This window comes from Trichomycterus rosablanca, chromosome 10, assembly GCF_030014385.1.
Source record: "Trichomycterus rosablanca isolate fTriRos1 chromosome 10, fTriRos1.hap1, whole genome shotgun sequence".
In the NCBI taxonomy this organism is placed as follows: Eukaryota; Metazoa; Chordata; class Actinopteri; order Siluriformes; family Trichomycteridae; genus Trichomycterus; species Trichomycterus rosablanca.
Window position 1 is genome coordinate 6,259,885 of NC_085997.1, and position 15,211 is coordinate 6,275,095.

The 15,211-nt window shown below is 41.0% G+C and overlaps 1 protein-coding gene across 1 annotated transcript; it reads right to left on the reverse strand.

Annotated features, from left to right (window-relative positions):
* Positions 1 to 742: 742 nt before the first annotated feature.
* On the reverse strand, positions 743 to 14,928 carry LOC134321607 (serine/threonine-protein kinase par-1-like). Its single transcript, XM_063003414.1, has 13 exons — positions 14,692 to 14,928; positions 14,399 to 14,450; positions 11,414 to 11,511; positions 11,258 to 11,297; positions 10,681 to 10,870; positions 9,104 to 9,271; positions 8,819 to 8,914; positions 8,542 to 8,636; positions 7,418 to 7,790; positions 7,156 to 7,332; positions 6,955 to 7,067; positions 6,807 to 6,838; positions 743 to 1,216 (listed from the first exon to the last, which is right to left on the reverse strand). Exons 1-11 carry the CDS (start codon positions 14,916 to 14,918, stop codon positions 6,961 to 6,963), a joined length of 1,623 nt encoding a protein of 540 aa, XP_062859484.1. The 5' UTR covers positions 14,919 to 14,928; the 3' UTR covers positions 743 to 1,216; positions 6,807 to 6,838; positions 6,955 to 6,960.
* Between the last annotated feature and the right edge of the window lie 283 nt (positions 14,929 to 15,211).

The window sequence follows — 15,211 nt, forward strand, 5'->3', positions numbered from 1 at the left end:
CAAATGAGAAGCTATTCACTGCATCAGTTAGGGTTAAATAACTTGTTGCCAGCTAAAACATAATCACCCATGCAGTAATTATCCAATGGGAGGCTCTTACCTATTTGCTTAGTTAAATCCAGGTGGTGACCTTTTTTTTTGGCCAGGCAGTGTATAAACAAGAGTACGTGAGTTTACAGTTTTTTTCAACTGCTTACACACTAAATATTTGCTTGTCACACAACTTTCTAAACATGTCTTTCAAACACCAGAACCCCACACCAAATCTGCAAAACCATACACTAATTCTCAGTGTCTGACTCAGTTTTCAATTTCCTAAAACACATTTTGCAAAACTCCACACACTATTTTCTACCTAATACACAAAAATCTAACAGGAATTAACATGATTTCCTTTTTCAAACACAACCTATCAAAATGCCACACTAAATCACCAGTTCTTCACTCTCACTCCTCACATGTGCAAACACTCATTACTTTATTGAACACCAGCGAATCATTGGCTTAGCATAGGTCAGATGTCAAGATGTCTGTTTTGAACAATGAATGACAACGCAGAGAGAGCCAGGAGAGTTGGAGGTAGAGGCAGACCACAAGGGGTTCGGGTTCGAGCCCGGAGGAGAGATGAAGCCTAGACACACACCCAACCCCTACCCTCCCCCCAACCAACACACACACACATTTTTTGGTAAAAAATAAAATCATTTGTTTGAAATCAGCTTTTTCATAGATTTCAAGTCGTCAAGTCAACTTTATTTATATAGCGCTTTTTACAATAGACATTGTCTCAAAGCAACTTTACAAAATCCAGGACCAACAGATACGAAAACCCCTGTTGAGCAAGCCGAGGGCGACTGTGGCAAGGAAAAACTCCCTGAAAATTACAGGAAGAAACCTTGAGAGGAACCAGACTCAGCAGGGCCCATCCTTCTTGGGTGGTCTGGAGGATACTTTAAATAAATACACGATTTACACAAAGCATACAAACACAGAATTAAATGATCTAAAAGTTATAACTGGTAATAAATAGATAAATAAATAAATAATAATAGAGTTGTTATTCGCTCTAGTCTTCAATAAAGTCTGTAGTGAGTTCTTGTCATTCTTGGTGCAATTACTCCAGACCCGTCACATCCAGCAGGAGCAGCATCGTTGTCACGGCAGTCTCGACTTTAATCCTTAACCTCGGCGGGTAAACAGGTTTCCATCAGAATGCCTTTGGAGTAAAACAACAAAGAATGTAGTTAATAATGTACAATGCTAGTTAAGTAAAACAGTTTTACAGAGAGTTTTAGACTCCGGCAGCCCTAAATATTACAGCATAACTAAAAGGGAGAGCGAGCAGGTAACAAGGTCATGAAGGCTTTCACAGGACATCAGCGCCCACCTCTCCTACCCAAACGGGAGTGATCGGACAAGAGAGGCAGAACGACAGCAACCCAACATCCCTGATCACCACAAGTTTCTATGACCAAGAACCCCCAAGCTCTGCGCCTTTGTCTATACTAATCAAAAGCCTGAGAAAATAAATATGTTTTCAGTCTAGACTTAAACATTGAGACTGTGTCCGAATCCCGAACAGAGGCAGGAAGATTATTCCAAAGTTGTGGGTAGACGTGTTTGGTTTCTCTCCAACTACATGTGGTTGGATGTTTTTTCTTCTTATGTGCTGTGCAAATATTGTATTCAGAGCAGCAAATGATTTGGAAAAAATAAATATTTTTGGTTTCTATACTGCTTATGTGTGTTGTGAGTATATTTCACCTTGTCTCTGCATGTTTGTATGGAAATAAACATAGAATCCCATGAAAGACAGAAGAGCTTTAGGTTTTAAACAACAGTGTGTACATGATGTATCCAAAATGTCATATTATGACAAAAGTGTTTGCAATGTGAGGTCAATGCTTGCTTTTGAGATGTGTTTATGACATTTTGAATGTCGTGTGTCATTTTGCTGGAGATCTGAGGCATTTTGCATTTTGTGTGAGCAATTGTGGGTTTTGTGTGTAGAGTTTTGAAAAGTAGACACAGAGTTTTGAAAATGTGTGTAAACAGTTGTTAAAAACTGTAAACACGTTGCACCCTCACTTTATAATGCAGCATCAACGCTCTGTTAGTACATTACAATTTGGTGGGTTCCTTGTGAGGGGAATTAGCTCAAATGGTAGAGCGCTCGCTTAGCATGCGGGAGGTAGCGGGATCGATGCACACATTCTCCAGTAACATTATGATTATTTAAGGGCAACACATAATATGAAACCCGTTGCGGCATCGCTTAATGAAACGCAGCATCAAAAATTAGGTCAGGATTCAAGTGAGTCTTTAAGGCAACATAAAATATGTGGGTATTAATATCTAAAACGCATTATTAGGCTACACATAAATAGATTTAAACAGTCCTCTATTTACTACAGTCTGTTTGAAACAGCTGGACGTACAACTACTTGGGGTGGAGAACATGTTACACATACAGTGTGCTATTATTTCAAGCTGATCAAGTACATGCTATTTCACTTAGAAATATCTCACAAAGTACAAATTCTTCAACTTTCTAAATAAACCATGTCGTACGGGACATTACCGCTTACCTAATGCAGTAAGAAGGAACTCGCCCGAACAGGGACTTGAACCCTGGACCCTCAGATTAAAAGTCTGATGCTCTACCAAATGAGCTATTCCTCACAAGGACATGACATAAATTACAAACTTTAACATACCTTGTCCTGTAAAACTTGAATTAATATAAAATGTTTTATACCTGTTTCGGCTCTCTTGAAGGTGATTAGATAAAATTTTAGGTGAAGTATGTTGCTGCTTACACACACACTTTTTTCCTGTATCAATTGCAAGATGGTTTTTCAGTCATTAAAATGTTATGTGCATTTATATGTGGCAAAATAAAAAAATCCATAAAAATCAAATTGAGTTAGCAAAGAACCTTAAATTATACTAAATGGTTCTTCAAGTAGAAACAGTTCTACCAAGAACACCTAAAAAAACCCTTAAGAAACACTTCTTAGTGCTACATACATCAGTTGTATTCCACACAGGTCAGCATGCGATGAAACTTTGCTCGAAACAGACATCGTTTTACTTTCTAACTGTATTCATATTATGTCATCTAGTGGACAATTGAATAGCCTACAACGAGCACAAACAGGGTTTGAGTTCTTAATGAATAATTATTAATCTTAATAAATAATCCAGTCAGTTAAAAACCCAACAAGAAGGCTGTACCTAATACACTCAGACTAGAGAAAACATGCTAGTGCCGTTACAGTGCTAAGAATGGTCCACCCCAAAAATTTTTTTGGTCAGTTGGAGATTTCATATGGGGCTCCCTTTCGATTGATATATGGTTTACAGCCTAGTGACAAAGTGTACAGTGCAGCAAATGGGTTACAGTCAGTACATTTACAATACATAATAATGTGAAAAGATTAAGCAGTTTATGCAAATATTAGTCCATGTGGGGCGAGGTGGTATTGTTCATACCTTAGCTAGTCAGGATGGCTGAGCGGTCTAAGACGCTGTGTTCAGGTCACAGTCTTCCCTCGAGGTGTGTATTCAAATCCCACTTCTGACAGCTCATACTTTATACAAATTTACATCTTTAACCCTCTACCATACATAATAATGTGAAAAGATACAACAGTTAGTACAAATCTTAGTCCTAGTTAGTCTTAGTTTTTTTATTACAAAAAACATCCTTTACTCTTTGTAAATTTTAATGTACTAACAGAGCGTTGATGCTGCATAGCTTAGGGGTTGATGCTGCATTTTAAGAGGAATGTCGTGAGTTCCAGCTGTTCATCTTTTACGAAGCAGTTTAAGATATACTTTATTTGTCATATATACATATACACATATACAGTTGTACAGTACAATGAAATTCTTTCTCCGCATATCCCAGCTTGTTTGGAAGCAGGGGTCAGAGCGCAGGGTCAGCCATCGTATGTCCCTGGAGCAGAGAGGGTTAAGGGCCTTGCTCTACCCACTAGGCTACCACTGTCCCCATCAGAATGTCACGTACTGCTACTTTAACAAAAAAGTCATTTCAGATAAAACTCCGAGACATTTCAAAATTGAATAATAATAAGTTATTGTGTGTTTGCCAATTAAAAACAAATGAAAAATGTATTTAAACTAGGGCTGTCAAACGATTAAAATTTTTAATCGCGATTAATCTCAGAATTTCATATAGTTAATCGCGATTAATCGCATTAAAAAAAATCTGTGTAAATGTTATAGAAAACAAGGATTTTTATGTGAAATGTTACAATTAAAATGGTGAACACATTTTATGCTAAATGTACTGATGTTAAAAACTGCTGGGACAAGAGAAAACTGTAAGGGAGTTTTATTCACTCACATACTAGGCAGTAAATGTCAGATTGTAGGTTAGAATTTCTCCATCAGCAAACATTGTAGATCAGCGGTGCTTTAGGTGGGATAAGGCGTAGTTATTGTATCAGACTTGTCTGTGGTTGTATCGTGACGATGGTTTGATGGACGTTTCTACACGAAGTGAGTGTGTTTTGACCCTTTGGGGCTTCCATAGTTCATGAACTAACGTGCTCGACTCAGCTTTCCGGTATTCGGTACAGAAGAAGAAGTTAATTAAGTGTAATAAAGTGTTCTGCTCCCGACAACTTGTGAATATAGCGTGTATTTATTTCTTTATTATGCAAGTGCATCACTACCACGATCGGTTACATTATGTTAACAAACCGCAAATGAAAAACGGTGGCAAGTCCGACATTAAAACGTTTGTTCTACCAGTCAAGTGTCAACATGAACTAGAATTTGCGTTAATGGCACTAATTTTTTTAATCGCGTTAAATTGAGGTCGCGTTAATGCGTTATTATCGCGTTAACTTCGACAGCCCTAATTTAAACAAAACGATTTGAGTGAATATAGAGCGTAAATGTCATTGTAACACTGAACAGACTGAACGTATTTTTGATGCTGCGTTTCACTGAGCAATGACGCATCGACTTTCGTATTACGTGTTGTCTGTGAATGATTATGTGATAATGCTTCTGCACTGGAGAATGCGGGCATCGATCCTGTTACCTCTTGCATTTTAAAGGGGATGTCGTGAGTTTTAGCTGTTGATCTTTTACAAAGCAGTTCACCAGATAAAAAACCATCAAAAAGTCACTTACCGCTACTTTAACAAAAAAGTCATTTCAGATAAAACCTCAGAGACATTTCAAAATTGGAGAATTATAAGTTATTGTGTGTTTGTGTAATGTTTTATGTTAATTCATAACTAGTAAATAAGTTGTTCTTATTTGTTTTGTAAATAATGTTCTGGTTGTTTTATGCTGTTTAAAGCAAAGTGTATGTATAGCCCACGTTTGATTTATGTTTAAGCCAATCAGCATGAAGGGTCACAGGTCAGGAAAAGAGCGGGAGAAAGTGGGTGGAAAAAGAAGAAAAAAGTGGAGAAAATAGCGACGTGAAACAAGTGTCATGTAAGCGGGTAAAACACCTGTTTAGGATCTCTGTTGATGTGTAAAGACAAACGGACAGTGAGTCTTATATTAACATCTTGCAGTCGATTAGTGACATTGTTTATGCTGTATCAGCCGTGAACTTCGTCTCTTGAGTTTTCACGCATGGACATTGAAGGCAGTACGCTTCCTCAGCAACTGTGACGATTACAGTGGATTAAAAGCATCGGATAAACTCTGATTGTTTCATCCAAGATCAAAAGGGAAAAGACTGGTGGATTTGTTTCTGTTTCATCCATGTAAACAAAGAACGTGGACAGCTCCACCACAACCGACCAAATATACACTATATTGCCAAAAGTATTCGCGCGTCTGCCTTCACATGCATATGAACTGACGTCCCATTCTTAATCCATAGGGTTTAATATGATGTCGGCCCCCCTTTGCAGCTATAAAAGCTTCAACTCTTCTGGGAAGGCTTTCCACAAGGTTTAGGAGTGTGTTTATGGGAATTTTTGACCGTTCTTCCAGAACAGCATTTGTGAAGTCAGACACTGATGTTGGACGAGAAGGTCTGGCTTACGGTCTCCGCTCTAATTCATCCCAAAGGTGTTCTATCGGGTTGAGGTCAGGACTCTGTGCAGGCCAGTCAAGTTCTTCCACACCAAACTGGCTCATCCATGTCTTTATGGAGCTTGTGCTTTGTGCACTGGTGCACAGTCATGTTAGAACAGGAAGGGGCCATCCCCAAACTGTTCCCACAAAGTTGGGAGCATAAAATTGTCCAAAATCTCTTGGTGTGCTGAAGCATTAAGAGGAACTAAGGAACTAATTTCACTGGAACTAAGGGGCCGAGCCCAACTCCTGAGAAACAACCCCACACCATAATCCACCCTCCACCACACTTTACACTCGGCACAATGCAGTCAGACAAGTACCGTTCTCCTGGCAACCACCAAACCCAGACTCGTCCATCGGATCGCCAGACGGAGAAGCGTGATTCGTCACTCACGTCTGTATTAAGGTTCAGGTGATGGAGCGCTGCAGTCACATCAGCTTATAAAACGTCTTGATTGAAAGTAGAATAATTTAGATTCATTCTGACCTCAGTTTTTAGGTCCTAGAGAAAAATAGCGACTTAAAACATAATGATTCCTATTATTCAGGATAATAATCAGGATAATAATGATCTAACAGGTGAAACGGATGAAACGCAGCGTGAAAAACGTCTGGATTATTCAGTCGACTGACTCGTCAAGCCGATCCACAAAATATTGCTGATCTCCATCAGTCCAGAGTTTCTCCAACATTACATGGAAGCAAACATCAGTCACTGATATGCTCACCTATGATCCAGCTGCTAAAATTCTACAGGTGCCTGTAGAATAAAAACACAGATTAACGATTACTCACAATACACGTGATCTGAGCTACATGCTAACACAGTCTCTCAGCTAAATCCATTGAGGTCTGTTCCTATCTGTTTGGACTGACCTGGACTTAGTTCTTGAGGCTCTCTGGAAACCAGTGGTGCTCCAGGATCTTCTCGAGGCTGGGCCGCTTCTTTGGATTCTTGCTCAGGCAGCTCCTGATCAGATGACGGCAGGCTTTGGGTACAGTAATCGGTTCAGATCAAAATCCTGATGGAAACTGTGTGTACACAAGTCTAAATGTGAACGTCCTGCATCTTCTTACCCTTAGACACACCAAGTTTGAACTTCAGGTGTCCAGCAGTGATCTCCCTCTCGTTCCAGAACGGCATCTCTCCACACACTAAAACGAACAGTAAGATCCCCAGACTCCAGACAGTTGCAGGGCAGCCATGATACTTACCTCGCTTGAACCATTCAGGTGGGGCGTATAACAAGGTTCCTGAGTAAAAGTGAGAGAGATCAGTGAGGGTCACACACAGCTTTCATCTGTGTCTCATAACTACTGACCTCTGAGGTACAATTACCTGAAAATCCCCTGTAGGGGCTCGACTTGAGCAAGTCCCCACACCCAAAATCAATGAGCTTCACTTCTAATCTGTCCAAACACACCAGCAGGTTCCCCTCCTTGATGTCTCGGTGAAGAACCCCGCAATCCTGGCAGTGACGTGCAGCGAGAACCACCTGCCGCATGATGATCTGAGCCAGACGTTCAGGAAGGGCGTCGTCTCTGCGGTACTCGAAGAGGTTCATGCAGAGGACGGGTCGCTCCAGGATTAGGAAGTAACACTCTGGAGTGTCGAACCATTCCAGAAGCTCTAGGACGTGTTCACAGCGAGGTGGCTCGGACGCCATCAGCATTAACGCCACCTCTTTTGGGAGGCTGTTCTTCTCTCCAGGCTAAAATATAAGCAGACATGGTTAGAGTGGGATTGGAACCAATAGTCAACAGGCCTAGTGGCATGATAGATAGATAGATAGATAGATAGATAGATAGATAGATAGATAGATAGATAGATAGATAGATAGATAGATAGATAGATAGATAGATAGATAGATAGATAGATAGATAGATAGATAGATAGATAGATAGATAGATAGATAGGCAGACAGACAGACAGACAGACAGACAGATTGATTAGATGTATTGTGGGCTGTTGTAGTCTAGTGGTTAAGGTTTTGGACTAATAATCAAAAGGTCGCTGGTTCAAGCCCCATCACTGCCACGTAGCCACTGCTGGGCCCTTGAGTAAGGCCCCTAACCCTCAATAGCTCAGACTGTATTCTGTCACTGTACTGTAAGTCACTTTGGATAAAAGCGTCCGCTAAGTGCTGTAAATGTAATCTGTATCTGGAGCCTGACTCAGTGAGGTGTGTTAGTTAATGTTAGAAAAGTTTATGGACACCTAGTTTTGGTCAACATTTGTTTTTTTATCTTTACATGCAGAACTTCATGAATAAAATCATAAAGGAATATTATGGGAACAGACTTTACAGCTCGACCAACCGTAACCGAGAGGCTGAACAGAAGCGCTCGCTTTTTAACTACAGGTTTGATGAGATGTAAAGTCGTTGTGTACGTTCAGCGATGCAGCTTGTAATGATGAACGCTTCCTGTGTGGCACTGAGCAGAGCCGAATAAATATTTCACCTCTTGTCCATCAATCTTCCGGAGTCCTGCGAAAACCGAACCACAGCCGCCTTTCCCCAGGAGCTTTCCCACTCGGTACCGTCTATCAAAGTCCTCTGTAAAACAGTTAAAGTCCTCTGTATAAAGTTTACTTTTCTCAGTTATTAATGAAGCAGTAAAGAAGATTCGTTCTATAAAAGCTGTGAGGCTGGACAGAACTTTAGAAGATCCTACGTAAACTTTAGAACGCCACGTCATTTTATGTGGCCCGCGTGAGCTTAAAAGACATCTGGCTGACCTGTGTGGATGAAGTAGCTGGAGAACGTGCTCAGTTCCTGCTCCAGGCTTTCTCTGATATGTGGCGTCCGTCGGACCCTAGCTCCGGCAATCTCGACTTAAAAGAGGTATTTTGTGTTAGTGTTATCACTTTACATCTTACACACAATCACAGAGTAAATCTTTATTAGAAATGAGTTCTAAATCAAACCTGAACTGGATCCTTCACTCAAAACTTCAATCTATTACATTTAATATTTCATTCCGAATAAAAACGCTTCTAGTCGTCGTGCTGTATCGTACTCACCACTGTGCAGTAGAGACGCATCGGAGAAGGAATCGTACTCGGCAGCAGGTTCGAGTACAACCTCACCAACAGTAGAGAAGATTCGTTCTATAAAAGCTGTGAATCTGGTCAGAACTTTAGAAGGAGAGCTGCTCCTCTGGACTGAAGTCTTGCTCTTATCACCAGCTACTGTTTACACAAACATCATTAAATCACTGTTAGTAACTGATCTCCAACACGTCAGATGTAGAACAACTGTATGGAACACGTGTGTCAAACTTAAATCTGACCGCCACGTCATTTTATGTGGCCCGTGTGAGCTTAAAAGACGTCTGATTGTCTTAAAATACTCTGTAAAATCCTACATAAACTGCATCTCCCACAATGCATGTGGATTTTGTGACCCGCAACGTGACCGCATCCCGCCACTAGATGGCGGTGTTTCTACACCAGCGTTTAACTGAGGCGGTTTTCCAACAAGTGATGCTGAGAAATATTTACACATAAGCCCAAAACTAAAGCAGAAGGAGGAAATGTACTTGCATGTCTTTGGACTGTGGGAGGAAACCGGAGCACCCGGGGGAAACCCACGTGGACACGCGGAGAACATGCAAACTCCACACAGAAAGGACCCCGGACCGCCCCACCTGGGGATCAAACCCAGGACCTTCTTGCTGTGAGGCGACAGTGCTACCCAACGAGCCACCGTGCCGACCTCTTTTGTGTTATGAGGCGTGTCTGTGGTAAAGGAGGCCAATATAAATAAAGATATACACCAAACACAGAATTTATCCTCCAAGAAAAACAACAAACTGTCCAAGAATTAAAAGGCAGAGAGCAATTGCCCATTGCCCATTGTTGTAGCCTAGTGGTTAAGGTACTGGACTAGTAATCAGAAGGTTGCTGGTTTGAGTCCCACCAATGCCAGGATGCTGCTGTTGGGCCCTTGAGCAAGACCCTTAACTCTCAATTGCTCAGACTGTATACTGTCCCAGTACTGTAAGTCGCTTTGGATAAAAGCATCTAATAAATGCTAATAATGTAAAAGTAAATGCAGTCACAGCAGGATACGTTACAATCGGCACTTTGAGGGCCACCATGATGCTGATGTGGCCCTCGGTGAAAATGAGTTTGACACCCCGGTATAGAGCTTTAAAGAGTCTTAAATACTTAAAAGGTATTTTGTGTTAGTATTATCACTTTACATCTTACACACAATCACAGAGTAAATCTTTATTAAAAACGAGTTCTAAATCAAACCTGAAATGGATCCTTCACTCAAAACTATTACTATCTATTATTATCTATTACATTTAATATTTCATTCTGAATAAAAACGCTTCTAGTGGTCACACTGTATCGTACTCACCACTGTGCAGTAGAGACGCATTGGAGAAGGAATCATACTTTGCAGCAGATTCGAGTACAATCTCGCCAGGACTCATCTCAGCTGTACAGAGGCAGGGTCAGAAGTGGATGGTCAGGGGTACGAGGTTTAGGGTGGAGCAGGAATTAATCAGAAAGAGGAAGAAAGGTGGAACAGATGATTAAACAATAAAAGTGTTCTCGTTAGAGCCTGACCGGGGTCCTGAACCCACCTGAGGATCCAAAGACTGATTTTAGACGTAGCGAGTCTCTCTCGGCGTGTTTAGATCCTCGAGATTCAGAGCTACTGAATCCTTCCTGCTTTGCTTTTAAATCCACCACCTTGTTTAACTGGGATGTGATGGAAATCGACTTCAGAGTTTCACCGGACGATGATGATGACGACAGCTTCCTGTCCGGCTCCTGTCGAACACACAATACAGACGAGGTGCACTGAGATATTATTATTATTATTATTATTATTATTAATGTTTTTAAAGCTGGAAAATCCATCGATGTCACAAAATGAACAAACGAGATGAAATGACAGTGTTTAGAAGGTGAGCGCTGGATTGTGAGACATTTTCTGACATTTATTTTCCTTTTCTCTGCATTTAAATGTAAAAGAATCTTAGCAAAACAGTCATGATTGGACGTTTTGACTGTGTGCGATCTGTAAAGTGTTAGTGATGCTCTAAAGAGGTTTATGAGAGTAAAACAGAATTAAAATAGAGTCACCTCGGCCTCGGAGTCGTCTCTTCTGTTATCATCAGTTTTAACGACGATGTTCTAAATAGTTCTGATCCAGGCCTCTCTTCTCTCCTCTGAATCAGCCTGTAATACACATTTCCTACACACACACACACACACACATGTAAACATGTACACAACACGTGCTCTATCATAAATACCTCATAAATATAGAATTATAATGAATGTTCATGGCTGATGGTGAACTTGACTCACTTTGTAGGTGAAACCACCTTAAAGCAGAAACGGCGTCCGATGCTCTTATAGTGTTCAGCCGTGCACAGACGTAGATCCTCCATCACCACAGTGGGGTTCTGCTGGGGGGCAAATAGTTTATCAAACATCTTTACCTCCAAAATACCAGTTTAAATCAAAGCACAAGCAAAACGACTCAAACTTTAGCAAACGAGTCCTTTTAACGTCATGTTTTACACACTTCCATTAATGACAAAAACGATAGTTACCGTGCCGCCCCCTTTTTTATATATACAGCGGTACCTTGTAACTCAACATTTCCCTTAAACTCAACATGTATAGTTTGTTTTTTAAAAGAATTATTTATTTAATTTTAAATGAACAATAAACAGCCGCTTTGTTCAGCAGTAAAACCTCATCAGCGTGTGAATCTGAGCTGAATCTGCATTAGTGTGGAAGAAGCGTCAGATCCAGTGTTACAGCTCCACATGTATATGTTTATCTGGATTGTCCTTCCTGTTTCACTTGTAAACTTGTGTTACAGCCCGAGCTTCTGAGAAATGGTGAGAATCAGAATCAGCTTCTCCCAGAGTCTAAAACACTTTTGGTTCAAAATAAAGCTTAACGTGGTTTAATGTAGTAAAAGAAGGAGACAGGAGCACTAAACTTCTCTTCATTATTACTGCTCAAAAGTTCCTCCACTAATCAAATTCCTCACTCGCTGTTTTACTACAATAATCACGTTAAGTTTTGTGCACCGCCGTCACACTTCATAGGAAATAACGGCACAGCGGCACAAAAGCGGTTTTGTCCCTTCTCAAGTGAATGCGCCAGTGCTGAAGGGAATACGGTATTCCAACATCAAGCATCTCCAGCATAAAGAAGCGTCAGAGAACAATAAAGAATTAAAGCTAAAGTACAGCTTTTATTGTATTTTTATTGATGGTTAACTGTTTGTAATTGTATTTCAGTGTTTAATATTAGATTTGTGTTATTTTCAGTGTTTAAGTGTCAAAAACAACCTCATTATTTTACATGAGACAAAAATATCTGCAGCTCTACGGGACCATGGATGCATTAACAGGTTTCCCAAACATCCTTATGAAGAAAAATAATCTTTAAAACTCAACACCGCTCCCAGAACCAACTGACGTCAAGTTACAAGGTGCTGCTGTATATACAGTGTATCACAAAAGTGAGTACACCCCTCACATGTCTGCAGATATTTAAGTATATCTTTTCATGGGACAACACTGACAAAATGACACTTTGACACAATGAAAAGTAGTCTGTGTGCAGCTTATATAACAGTGTAAATTTATTCATCCCTCAAAATAACTCAATATAATGCCATTAATGTCTAAACCACCGGCAACAAAAGTGAGTACACCCCTAAGTGAAAGTTCCTGAAGTGTCAATATTTTGTGTGGCCACCATTATTTCCCAGAACTGCCTTGACTCTCCTGGGCATGGAGTTTACCAGAGCTTCACAGGTTGCCACTGGAATGCTTTTCCACTCCTCCATGACGACATCACGGAGCTGGCGGATATTCGAGACTTTGCGCTCCTCCACCTTCCGCTTGAGGATGCCCCAAAGATGTTCTATTGGGTTTAGGTCTGGAGACATGCTTGGCCAGTCCATCACCTTTACCCTCAGCCTCTTCAATAAAGCAGTGGTCGTCTTAGAGGTGTGTTTGGGGTCATTATCATGCTGGAACACTGCCCTGCGACCCAGTTTCCGGAGGGAGGGGATCATGCTCTGCTTCAGTATTTCACAGTACATATTGGAGTTCATGTGTCCCTCAATGAAATGTAACTCCCCAACACCTGCTGCACTCATGCAGCCCCAGACCATGGCATTCCCACCACCATGCTTGACTGTAGGCATGACACACTTATCTTTGTACTCCTCACCTGATTGCCGCCACATATGCTTGAGACCATCTGAACCAAACAAATTAATCTTGGTCTCATCAGAGGTTCCAGTAATCCATGTCCTTTGTTGACATGTCTTCAGCAAACTGTTTGCGGGCTTTCTTGTGTAGAGACTTCAGAAGAGGCTTCCTTCTGGGGTGACAGCCATGCAGACCAATTTGATGTAGTGTGCGGCGTATGGTCTGAGCACTGACAGGCTGACCCCCCCACCTTTTCAATCTCTGCAGCAATGCTGACAGCACTCCTGCGCCTATCTTTCAAAGACAGCAGTTGGATGTGACGCTGAGCACGTGCACTCAGCTTCTTTAAACAACCAACGCGAGGTCTGTTCTGAGGACCCTGCTCTTTTAAAACGCTGGATGATCTTGGCCACTATCCTGCAGCTCAGTTTCAGGGTGTTGGCAATCTTCTTGTAGCCTTGGCCATCTTCATGTAGCGCAACAATTCGTCTTTTAAGATCCTCAGAGAGTTCTTTGCCATGAGGTGCCATGTTGGAACTTTCAGTGACCAGTATGAGAGAGTGTGAGAGCTGTACTACTAAATTGAACACACCTGCTCCCTATGCACACCTGAGACCTAGTAACACTAACAAATCACATGACATTTTGGAGGGAAAATGACAAGCAGTGCTCAATTTGGACATTTAGGGGTGTAGTCTCTTAGGGGTGTACTCACTTTTGTTGCCGGTGGTTTAGACATTAATGGCTGTATATTGACTTATTTTGAGGGAAGAATAACTTTACACTATTATATAAGCTGCACACAGACTACTTTTCATTGTGTCAAAGTGTCATTTTGTCAGTGTTGTCCCATGAAAAGATATACTTAAATATCTGCAGAAATGTGAGGGGTGTACTCACTTTTGTGATACACTGTATATATTTTCATGGGTTAGAACACACAGCTTAGGTTAAATACAATCTCTAATATTTCAGCTGCCAGTGCTTCCATCATCATATTCACTCCTGCTGGATCATTTGAACTGGACCATTACTACTGAAAAGCAGCTGAAAAAGCTCGAGTTTACTGCAGATAAAGCATTTTATTTGATGTAAAGGACACGTTACAGACCTCAGACTTCTTCTGGTACATGAGCTGGTTGTTTTGGATCAGGAACCAGCGCCTGAAGAAAAGAAATAATAGAAATAAAACAACGGCGTGATGGATTTAATACATTTGAACTTGTAAATAATACAATAATTTAATAATAGATCAGATTTAAATCCTCGTGTTTTCTGATTTAACACGACATTGATCAGTCCGAGTCAGTACAGTTGTAGGAAATATGTAGGACATGATCACTATGATGATTAGAGGTGATTAATTTGTACTTCTCTCATCATCTGCTCTCACTCTCTACAGACCTGTTCCATGTTTTGAAGACGTTACTGCCCCTCTTGAACAAATATCCCTCCATAATGATCTGCTTCTTGGCCTCCACGCCGCCCTTTGATTCGGTTTCTCCAGCACAAACATCCTGAAAGGGCTGAGGATGAGCTCGATTGTGCGGCCAGCGCCGACACGGGATACCCAGAAAGCGCTGCATTCGAGCGGGACGGTGGGTAGCACATCTCTTCTGTTCAGGAGCCATGATGAGAGTGATGTGCACACACTGAAGGTTAAACTAAACTGAGCTCTCGTTCCATAAGTACTCACTGTTAGAACCCTCAGTGCCATCAGAATGATGATGTCACAATGGCACAAGGAGGCAGAGTGCAGAGGGCTGAGGTGTAACGTCACCATGGTAACGGTGTACCTCTATATTACCAAATATGGACGTGTCTGAACTTTATCATTTGTTTATTTATCATTATGTTACTAAAATGATTTTACACCCCCCCAACACAAATGTATTGTAATTAATAATTACTGTAACTTTACACT